Source organism: Hesperophylax consimilis, chromosome 9 (genome assembly GCF_061612785.1).
Source record: "Hesperophylax consimilis isolate HC1 chromosome 9, BYU_Hcon_1.0, whole genome shotgun sequence".
In the NCBI taxonomy this organism is placed as follows: domain Eukaryota; kingdom Metazoa; phylum Arthropoda; class Insecta; order Trichoptera; family Limnephilidae; genus Hesperophylax; species Hesperophylax consimilis.
In genome coordinates, this window is record NC_142844.1 from 18,644,995 (window position 1) to 18,657,500 (window position 12,506).

Genomic DNA, 12,506 nt, shown 5'->3' on the forward strand with positions numbered 1-12,506 from the left:
ATAACAACAGCAAATTAATGTTTGTAATGTTATAAGACCAGGTTAGAGCGGGTTAATGTTATAGACACATTATTTTCACTCAAAGCGTGCAAGGCTGATGTAAGCGTTATGAGTAAGATTAATAAAGAGAACCTTAGATGGTTTGGGCATGTAGAGTGCATGAGCGAAGAAAGGGGTGTAAGGAAAATATATGACGCAAATGAGAATGGTAGCAGAAGTCGGGGATGCCCGAGGAAGAGATGTCACCATCAAGTGAATCAGATACTTGAGTCGGGCCATGTCAAGAGTCAGAATAATAGATGAGTATTTATGAGACGATGCATGAATGTGAATGAGGCAAGAAGTGTGTGCCAAGACCGAGTTGTTTGGCCCTCCGTCCTCTCCTCCTAACCCTTCGGAGAAACGGCGTGATGGTTACTTTAGTTTTTTTTTTTTTTTTTTCTCTTTGTTGCATTCTCATTCCCAAAATAATAAATGACGACTACATCAGATTTATTATTTATTGTGAGTAAAGGTCCAAGGATATCATTTTATTATTTAAATTATTGCAATTTTAATTGAAGTGTAAGTTGAAATTTTTTATAAGTTGAACTAAACTGGTAGAACGATGGCTACCCATATTTAGGTCTCATCGCTCTAGGCCTTGAGCGATGTCTGTCTAAATTTAGGTACTTACTTAGATAATTTACTTTGAATTGAATTGAATTTATTTTAAGATTTTTTTTTCAATTTCTCATAAACAGCTTAATTGTAAAACCTACAAAAATGGAATAGACGATGAAATAATGGATTCATTGACAAGAGATTGAAATGTTTAATATAGAAAAGTATTATTTTTTTAATGAGAATGGCCGAATCTATAAAAATGAATGAAATGGAATGCCCGGAAATCTCCATTGCTCAAGGCATTTATTTTGTGAATACCCCATCACTTGGATGGTTAGTTAAATTTTACTAATTTGTTTACACTGCCCCGTGATCAACATAAATTTGTGTTGATTGACCGTAGCATTTCTATTTTTTTATTTGTGTCCTCCAAAATGTATCCACCTCTTGATGTAGAGTAAATTAAAATAGCTTGAATAGGAAAATGTAATATGATTAAGAAAATAGGTAAATCCTCATAGAAAAAATATTATTACCTGCTTAGAATCTATTAAAAACAGCATATTTTGACCGTGAACTCTTCTTCCACTCATAATGAACTAGTAAATTATAACTAATAAATTAATTAATATTAATCCTTTTGATTTTATATGTTTATATTTATATTTTTATACTTATGTAAAAAAGAAAAATGGTACATGCTTACCTATGCAAAAATAATGGATAAACAGTTTATAAAAACAATACATGTACCTTGAGCATATACCTTCTCAGTTGGCAATCTTATGATCATTTTAATTACTGATTCATGTGAGAGTTTGCTTGGAAATAAAAGTAATTACTAGGATATAATTGTTTATTTGTAAACATCTACTAGCTCTTTGCAAATAGACTACAGTGAAAATAAGGTGCTCAATTTAACGATTGCCACTAGACAATCACTGACTTAATCATTAAAGTGTGCAGGAACACTTATAAATCCCATGTTCATACGTTATAGGTACAAGCTTTAAAAAAATGCTTGCCATTATGTTACTGTCAATACACCCTCAACATAGGTCTTTGATCTCTCCTCGTAAGGTGATGTGCTTCCCTCTAAAATTTAATGTAATTAATTATTGTATTGTCTCTATTTTTAGGAATTACAATTGTTCTACCTTATAACAGTCACCCTCATATTCGTGGTGGCAATGTTGGCTCAACTTCCTCAGTTCAAAATCAATGCCAATATCAAGATGATGATCTTTGTGGCCTGGGCAGCTTATGGAGTGTTGCCAACTTTCCACTGGGCAGTTGCAATGGGAGGGTTTGATAACCCTATGGTTCAGGTTAGTTCCTATCTACTCGTATTTATTTATTAACGCCCTTTTTCGGGGCTTTTACAAATGAATATTAAAAAATATACATTATTTATTGTACATAACTGAATTGCTTCATTAACAACATTTTATATTTGTTTAAAGATAAATTTAAGATGTTCACTGACTTGGTATAATTGTTTCCTTCCATTAGTATTCTGGGAATACATATGGTAGTTAGTCCCAGAATTTCTGCACTAAAATAAATCCTGACTTCTGGTATTACATTGTGGAATCCGGAAGCTTATCAATTCTAGCGATACCGGACTATCAATTAAATCATTTAGAATTTTATATAGAAATACCAAGTCAGTGAAAATTCTTCTGTCTGACAATTTGAGCGTATTCATATCAGAGTGTTGTAGTTCAACATAATTGCTGGAATAACCATTTTAAAATTTATAAAACGTAAAAATTTGTTTTGTATTCTTTCAACAGCTTGTACATGTATATTATATTGTGGGTTCCAGACAGGAGAATTGTACTCAAGTTGACTTCTTACATAGGCGAAATATAACAAATATATTGTTAAAATTTCTGGTTAGCCTAGTTATAAAACCCAACATTTTTAAGCCCTTATTAGAGATTTCTGTTATGTGGTTATGAAATGAAAGATTTGATTGAAAAGTGATGCCTAAGTCTTTGATTTGTGTTAATGTCTCAAGAGGATTGTTATCAATATTGTAATAAAAAATCACTGGATTTTTTATGGCCTGTGTTTACTAGTGTGATAAGGGGTAGCCAAACCATTGTTGTAAAATGCCGTCCATATGTCCGTAATGCAATTCATTAGATGATGTGCGCAGCAGTGAGGATATTTGGCGACATTCAGACTTCATACGTTGACAGTACAAGAACAGCAGGTTCCACCTACTAAAAGGATGCACGCGCATCAATGGTGAGGAATAATAAGCTGAAAAAAAGGAATTTCCAGTCAACTAAAGTGCAATTAAATGATAACTTACTACTTAACATTAAAACGCACTGTCAACATGCGGACAGTGCCTCCAAATTGACTAATTGGTTTAGTTACCACTAATTTACTACTAAACACTGGCCTTGTGTACCAGGCCATTCGTTTCATTTAAGATTTCATAGCCAATAGTGATATGTTATTTGACTTGCGGGGAGTTGTGCTTCTTTCTGTAGTTAAGTGTTTCTTGGAAACTGGCTATCTCTTTGAATTTGATTCTATAGCACATTGAAAGCACACAACTTAAACGCAAAGGCTATGGAGATTCACAAAACCCAAATAAGTAACATTAATAGGGATAACAGGGTTGCATTCAGTATTTCATAATTTCCAACTTTGGTGGGTTTTTCCTAAGCTGACCGCAGAAAACCATGTAAAAGAGGATTAAATATTAACATTTCTAGACATATGAATATACTTTTCTCAACACTCAACACATATGCCCGGATGATGGACACTTCTAGGTTGTCCGAAATGTTGGTCAAGAAAAAGGAACAGCAACGTAGATTATTAGTTACTGTATTATTATTACCTGACTGGCAATCGGAAGGCTGCGGGTTCGATTCCCGTCGGCGGCATTATTTTTTCTCCGAAGATTTTTTCAATTTATGTCGGTGTTTTAGGCTAATAATTATTGTTTATAATAATTTTTTATCCTTTGTGCTTTGCATAAAAACTTTGTCTTTTAAACGTAAGTTTAAATTTAAAAAATAATATTAGTTATTACTTATTACCTCAAGGTCTAACAATATGCTCTTAGTTTTTCACTCTCTAATGATTATTGCCACATTACATTTACTTTCTATTTTACCGGTAACTGATTTATGGGTAAACAGAGAAGCAAAATCAACATAAGAACCTAACAATTTAGTTTTGCCTAGTGATAAACAACTTATCAATGATATTTGGTGTTGGTAATGTATGTTTTCAGGAAAATTAACAGAATAAATGAGTTATTATCGATGAAACGAATCTTACACTGATGGTTATAGTAATGATTATGTATTATCATAACTTGGGAACTAAAGTTACTGTTAAACTTGTCAGTGTTTCAATACTGGATTCAAAATTAGAGAAATCCCTATAGTGAGTGAATATGGGAACTTATTGTGTATTACTGGACGGAATTAGGTTGAAGTACCCTAGTTGAGTTGAACGTAAAGTTGAATCATGTGGAGATACATTGTATGTATCCTGTTATCTCTGTTCGAGATACCAGGAACGAGACTCTTGTGTTCCTTTTGGAGCAGATTGAATGTGTTGAAAAGGATCCAATGTATGAAAAAGTAAAAATCAAAATTTTGGTAAAAAGCAAAATAGTAGTTAGAGGGATCACAAATTTTTCATTTTTTAATAAAGTAGGAGATAGGCAACTGACGAAATTGAACCAACCATCTCTTCGTCGGTATGCAACACTCAACGGTTGACACACAATGGTTGAACCAACCAAATTAAGAGATCTATAGGGGATTTTTCGAGTTCTATCCATCATTATTAGCCAATTCCCCCTTTAGAGGGAATATGGGAACTTTGCTTCTTCAATGCTATTTTTTGTTGTTAGATTTTGCTTTGTGAAAACATTAAGATTACTTACCCAAAAAACCATAAAACTTCTCATGACTTGCATTTATGTTGTTGCTTCAATAGTGATAATATCTGCAACAACATGCAAAACAAGATTCCAAAAGAATTTTTGTGGTCAAATTACTTTCTTTGCGTAAAAAATGCCTTATTGGCTACACATATTATCGAAGTAGCACAAAATGATACACCTAATAGTTGACATGTGCATGTTTTAAAAATATTTTTATGCTATGTTAAAATATTTGTTTTGTTTTAGTTGCTGTTCCCCCGAGTCATTGGAATGTACGTCATCAGCGGGATTGCATTCGCCATCTACTTGTTCAAAATCCCGGAAAGGTGGTGCGCCGGAAAGTTTGACTTCATTGGCCACTCGCACCAGTGGTGGCACATGTTCGTGGTGCTTGCCCTCTACTACTGGCACAACTCTGGCATGATGTACGTCCAGTACAGGATGAACCACGGCTGTGCCAACACCATGAGGATATTCTAATTTTAGAAAAAATAAATTATGCTTCTATTCTGTGATACATTTTTATCGTTACAATCTTTAAATTGCTCGAAGCAATGTTAAAATGACCTTAAGGAGGTGTGAAAATCTCACATTGTTTGTATATAGATAGACAAATCAATTCATGTTATTGATCTTCTTTGTGAGTGTTGTAGAATATGTACCACTTTCAGTATCGTTGAAACCAGTAGAGTTTGTGACGTTTGATTGGCTCGATGTTTAATGAAGTATTTTAGAACCAGATGATAAAAACATCAATCAATTCACTTATTTCAATTTGATAATAGCTCACGAATATTGAGAATACAGGGTAATGATTATTATTATTTCGTTAATAAGAATTAATACACCTGACTAGGAGTTACACTTATATCTCTACCATTGAATGCTGTTATGATAGCTAATAACGGTCACGGTAAAAGGTGTTCAAATATGGAGAAGGTCAAAATGCCTAAAGTCGCAGCAGTGTTGTAGTTGGGTGTAGTGTTCTGTTATTTCATTATTATCATTTATCTCTAAAATGTAATGTTACCTATTAGTTGGTAAAGTATGACAATGTTACCAATAATTAATAACATGTTGAAACTAAGTGCCTATAATATGGGTACTCTATTTTTCTATACTTTGTCGGTATGTTCAAGTTTTGCACAAATCCTGCCTCCACAGAACCCTGCAGTACCGTTCATATTCCTTCGTTAATGTTCGTTGATATTTTTACACTAAATAATAACACATTATTATATAAATATAACAATAATTGATAAAAACATTCCTTTATCAAAAGACAATAAATAATGCGTAGGTGCATTTGATGGGTGATTTTACTGGTATTTTATGATTAATATAAGAATAGCAACTAAATATTATTTTTTTAGCCTTTGAAATTAATTACAAAGATATAATGCAATTTTAACCAGAAAAATCAATTTACGTCTTCCCTGTTTTATGGGAAACAATAATTTTGCGGAAAAACAAAAAACAATATTTAGTGCATTGTCAATATTTTTATGCATTGTCATTTGAATTTAAGTATTAAATTTGAGCACTTGTTATAAATTAAGAAAACAGATGATTTTTATTTTTTATGGATATTTTTTACACATTATTATGTTTTTATTATCTAATGCAATGTTATAAATATTTTTTGTTACATTAAATTTTATTGAATAAATAAATACCTTTATTTCAATCCATGAACTGTATACATATAACCTTTCTGGGTACAATAAATTTAATTATTGAAGACAACATTAGCGATTCTTAAACGAAAATTTGAAACAGAAAAATCAAAAAAAAGATACAGTTGTATCTAAGACTTGAACCCAGGAACCTCGCCTGGCCGGGGCGCCGCTCTACCAACTGACCTAATGGGATCCTATCTCTCCTATCTCTTTTGGATAACTGTATCAAACTTCGAATAAGAACTACCAAGATTATCTTCATTTTCTCACTGCACATTTTTATTGGCTGCTATCTTTAAGTATGATCTCAAAATTAAACTCGAACTAAATGCAAACTAGACAGTGTCTTGGATAAATAAATGCTACTTTTTATTTTAATTTGTGAAATCTATTGACTTTTTTGCAAGTCTAGGATGAATATTTATTTTTGGAAATAACCCTCGCCTTGCCAAGGCGAGGATCCTGGGTTCAAGTCCTAGACGCGACTGTATCTTTTTCTGATTTTACTGTTTAAAATTTTCGTTAAAGAATCGCTAATATTGTCTTCAATAATTAAATATTACAATTTGTGGTTTTACTCATTCGGTTATTTATTCCAATAATTAATAATAAATTTAAATAAGATTTAAAAAAAAAAATCTTAGCAACGGAGCTGCATGCACGCATGCCATCTATCGAATATACATACAAGAAAAGTTTTTCTACGAACTGTTTATGTTCTGACTCTTTTCTAGACACGAATGCTTTCTGGCCATTTTTAATAATGTTTTAATATAAATTCCACAGATGGCACTTTTCACCAAAATGGACGACATATTATGGTTTTAGAAAACTCGGTGAAAATAATTAAAAAAAAAATAGTAAATTGACGCCTTGGGTATAAATTGTTTTCTCTTTTAACAATAATTTTATTCCTCATAAGAATAGTATCAACCCGATCGCGTACTTCTTCACGAATCCGCGAACCGGAGCGGTAGAATGTCACGAACCAGAAAAGCGTTTTGAATAGTTCCGGCTGAATTTTAGCACTGCACATGACACATGACGCACACGTGCACAACCGTTTATTTTCGCAAAATTTATTGAAAGTCAACTTGTTCGTATTATTATTATTTATTTATTTGAAAACAGGTAAAAATAAGTAGGTACTAAATAGGATTACGAATCGATTTTTCAAGTAACAAAATCACACAATAATTTTTTTAATAGGTATTTTGTTAATTTAAAAAGGTGTTGGTTTACGTTAAGACATGGGTATTTTGTGTATATATTACAAGGTTTGTTTACCTTTGTTAAAAAAATAAAATTACAATGCTTCCCGTTCGTGACCGAATGTACCTACGTAACTTTGAATGCACACAATATTTTTATTAATGGCGTTTTTTCTGTTTACAAAAACCTATTTTTAAATAATTGCTAATTATTAAGGAAAAATATTGAATAAATTTTAAGAAATTGCTTGCTTGCCAACAATGCGTCAGAAAAAAAATCATTTGGTTGTACAAAAAACTCTTCTGCCAATTTTTAGAAATGTGCAAAATAGCGCCTTTTGAAAAAAATGAACCTGGCATAACCTATTTTCCTGGGCAAGTAAAGGTTGTTATGTATTCGCATAGGTGTTATTTAAAAATAAACATAATTAAGAAAATAACGAATAACAAGGACAGTTGCAAAATGCACCCCAAACTCTGATAATAACATTCACCTTCCTATAAGTTTCGTAATTATGCTGTGTAAAACAAAAATAATCCCCAAAAATATCATCTGCAATCAACTGTTGAAACATCACGGCTAGATTTATCATTTGCCTTTGATTCGTTCCTTTGCTATGATTCGTGGTTCGGTTCGCAAGTGTAACCGAAATTTATAACCGACTCGAAATATTGGTATCTACTATCATTTCCTAATCGGCAGGTTTTTATTTAAAAAAAAAAACAACAAGAATCTAACTATAATATGATATTATACCTTCAGTCCGCGAAGACATAATGACCTACATTCCACAACAGTAGATAGACGGAGTATATAAGAGAAATGAGTGCCTCCGGGAAGGGAGGGCAGGTCCTGAATCCAGAATGATGATTAACGTCCTGCTCGTCGTTGATCTCCTGATCCCTTCCCGTAGCTTGTGTATACCTCTCCGCCCAGAATGTACCTCCAATGTTCCTGAATGTTCCTGCGATGTACCTTGGATGTTCCCAGGATTCCAGGATAAGGCGGCGAGTTTCCTTTTACCAACCATAACTCTTTTTTATTGCCCACTGCCGCCCGCGCCGGAAAGCCACTCCATGTCCCAGCACCACTATAGTCTCTCTATAGCTACTAGCAGTAGATATAGACACTAGGTTCTTAACCCAACTTGAAACCAAAACAACCACTTACATATTGCGTAGATAACCCATTTAAAACAAAGTTTTTGGTGTTTGCGCGTGGAAATCACATGTAAATGATATGTTTTTACAATTTAATATTAGTTCTTTGTGTTAAATTAGAATATTACGGAAACACGATAAAGTATTGGTAGCAGTGGCGGCTCGTGACTTTTGGGTTACTAGAGTGCTAATATTACAAAAAATGGCTTAATTGATGTTGTTGTAGCTGAAAACGATTTTTTTTTTTTTTTTTCGAAAATTGATTTTTTGTATGAAGATTTTCAGGAATTCCGTGCGGCGCACGGCTATACTGAAATTTCCTGAAAATCTTCATACAAAAAATCGATTTTCGAAAAAAAAAAAAAAAATCATTTTAAGCTATAACAACATCAGAAATGCCATTTTTTATAATATTAGCACTTTAGTACACCCAAAAGTCACGAGCCGCCACTGATTGGTAGGCAATGTATTTTATCCAAACCTCTTATTCGTGTTTGTACTATTTATCAGGGAGAAGTTTTCTTGGCCTTTTTAATTTTAGGGTAAGTACCTACGTACCTACGGAAATTATATGTTTGTTTTATGTAGTATATAGAAATTACTTACCACCAAAAATATTTCCAATTTATTTGTTTTTTTACTGATTAATTGAGAAATATGAAACGCTCTTTTCGGTTTATTGTCTTATTCGTCGAGTCCACGGAAATTTCAAAGCTTCATAACTCATGATTGTTTTTACTGAGGCGAGCAAAAGGAATTAACATTTGCTCAATGAGTTCAATCAATTATTTAATTATTGAAGACAATATTAGCAATTCCCCAACTAATATTTGAAACAAAAAAATACGGTCACATCTAGGACTCGAACCCAGGACCCTTTCCTTGCCGGGGCACCGCTCTACCAACTGAGCTAATGGGACCCTATCTTCTTCGGTTATATTTAACTGAATCATACCTCGAATAAGAACGACCGACATTGCTTTCATTTTTCTCACCGCACATTTTTATTGGCTGCTATCTTAATCAACTCGAACTAAATGCAATCTAGGTAGTGGGTTAGATAAATAAATCTTATTTTTAATTTAATGAGCGACATCTATTGACTTTATCTGCAAGTCTAAGATGAATATTTTATTTTTTTGGAATAACTTAATGAGTAAAACCTTAAATTGTAATATTTAATTATTGAAGACAATATTAGTTCTAAATCTGTTCGCCAAACATGGCAAAAGCCATTTCGCCTACAGTGAGAAAATCTCTCGACCAATGTCTTAAGTAGCATTTAAAGAAACACCGTGATTTTTTTCATACATCATTGTAAATAACAGACCCAATTTTTACAATTTTTGGTGCATACTCTGCGATTTTTTTCTATCGAAGAATATACAATTTAGATACTTTTTCACCTCGGCAAATGTGTAGAGATTATCTTATTAATAACACACATTTATTTAAGAGATTAAAAACTTAAAGTTTTCTATGGAATTATGTTATAATTCGGTAGAAATTCTGAATGCAGGTTTTGAGATACGCACATTTAACTTATGTTAGTTGAAGAGTTTGGTTTCATGTGGCCTGGCGAACGCTGTGAAAATTTCTTCAACAACAAATTTCCATTAGACCTTCAATTTCTTAAAGAATTTCTACTTCATTAATCAATTAGTTAAACACGAAAATAAATTAATGTCCGTGATTTTTATTTGCGTGCCATTAAAAAAGATCTGGTGGCGTGCGGAATTATTTGAAATAAATTCTGTTTTTAATTAGGCACCATGCTCCTCGCTTTCCCCATTTCACTTTATTCTTTTTAATGGTATTTTTTAATGTGCGTCAATTAATTTACCCTCGTTCTGGGGTTCTTACCTGCCCCGACCCACTTCCCCTCCCCACATTGCCTTAAGATCTATTGCTTACAAACAAAGCGGTGAGCATTAATTTAAAGAAGCTAACTATTTATGCGGTATTTCTAAAGCTTGGGATGTTTCCTTTTTATGTTGTACTCTGTGGAAAAAGGCTCTTCGTTGTAGGGACTTCTTATAATTTGTAAATAACCTATTCGCGGAACAAATTATGCATAAAAAAGGTTACTGAATATATTTTTTCAACATTAACATAAAAAAATAAAGACACCCTACAAATTTTAATAACAATTTAGCTGTATTCTAGTCACAGCTAGATACCGCACAGGCTCGACGAATAGTGTTATTGATTTTTTTTAATACATTTATTTTAATTTCGATTTCATTTTCCTAGAATGAATGAATGTCTAGAAAGAGGAAATTAACCCACTTTTCGAATCGTTGTCGATGACAATGCATTCTATATCTTGGTGGCAATCAAATCGTACACACGCGGACATGGGGACCTACGCATTTCTCATCATGAAATTGGAAGACATTATAGCAGTTAATGTACGTAATAAATGTCAGTCAGTAGAGTGTTTGACTTCAGTTACTGGGTAGGAAGGTTCAATCCTCTGTCAAACAAATATTATATTTTTTAATATAAAAATCTTTGTCGACATTTTATATAATATGTATATTTTTTACTTTTTTATTATGTAATGCGCGTTGTTAGCAAAATTTTTACAGAAGGATTGGTCAAATTGGTCATGCGTAGTTTAAAAAAAAGTCGTATTTTTTTTATATAAACGTTTTTTTAATATATTTTAATATGCGTGATGAGATATATTTTAGTAAAAAACTTTATTTTTAGGATAAACCTTTACGCTTGAAACATTCTTAGTCACAGTTGTTAATATAAGTATTTACGGATCAAGTAACTTTAAATACAAAATAAAACTTTTTTTACAAAAAAAGGATTACAGAACTATACAGTAAAAACATGCTATGTAATATGATGTAAATTAACTAAAATTTAGAATCGGGCAAATGAAATTAAAAGGAAATTAATTAAAGGAAACAAAATTTAAACTAATAACGATCGGTTGTTTCAAAGAATTTGAACAATTCATCAAATTTCAAGGTTCTTTTTCGGGTTCCGTGATAGTCTTATTCAAGTTCTGTTATTTTATCACTGTATGCCAGATACTTGAAAGAACTAAAATAATAACAGAACTTGAAAATAACTTTCACACAACTTGAAAATAAATTTTGAAATTTGAAGAATTGTTCAAATTCTCTGAAACAACTAAGGACGGGTTGTTTCGGAAAATTTGAACAATTCTTCAAATTTCAACGTTAATTTGCGAGCTCTGTGAAAGATATTTTCTAGTTCTGTTATTATTTCAGTTCTGTCAAGAAACTAGCCTATAATGATATAATATCAGAACTTGAATAGGACTTTCACAGAACTCGCAAATTAACGTTGAAATTTGATGAATTGTTCAAATTCTCCGAAACAACTGGTTCTAACTGTTTTAAAAAAACATGTTCTGGTTCTTTCGGTGCTATTAAAAATATCAACTACTTATTATTATTAACTACTTATTATTGGTGAGAAAGATTGCAGTGAAATATATTTTTAGTTCGTGTGATTCTATTAGAAACATGAAATGAAATTAATTGCAATAATGCAGGGTCATTAAGGGAAATAATGATTTTAAAAAGAAAGAAAAAAAATTACATCAGATACCAATCTTTTGTCGGAGAGCTTTAATAATTTTAGATTTTTCATTAGATAGTTACGGTTTACATGTATTCAATAGGAGTATTAAGATAAAAAAATTATGTCTTCAAAATGTATGCTGCGTTTTTCTCAAAGGTTTCCGAGTGAGTCTTATAAAGCGGTGACCAAATAGGTGAGTTATATTCAGTTTGGCTCCGTGCTAGTTTTATTTTATTGTATTTGATTTTACGCCCAGCCGGGCTTTTACTTGGATTTTAAGAACAGAATATGCTAGTGAGCTATCAAAGCATGATATAACAGTAAACTGATGAACTGAATATGAAACAATATCAGTAA

General features: G+C 32.1%; 1 protein-coding gene across 1 annotated transcript in view; it reads left to right on the forward strand.

The window, feature by feature from the left end:
• Positions 1 to 6,194, forward strand: part of LOC149421006 (progestin and adipoQ receptor family member 3) — a 54,358-nt gene extending 48,164 nt beyond the window's left edge. The window contains exons 5-6 of the mRNA XM_089635325.1: positions 1,746 to 1,934; positions 4,778 to 6,194. Of these exons, the coding sequence (XP_089491451.1) occupies positions 1,746 to 1,934; positions 4,778 to 5,011 (423 nt within the window). The 3' untranslated portion in view covers positions 5,012 to 6,194. The remainder of the gene's footprint in view (positions 1 to 1,745; positions 1,935 to 4,777) is intronic.
• Positions 6,195 to 12,506: the final 6,312 nt, after the last annotated feature.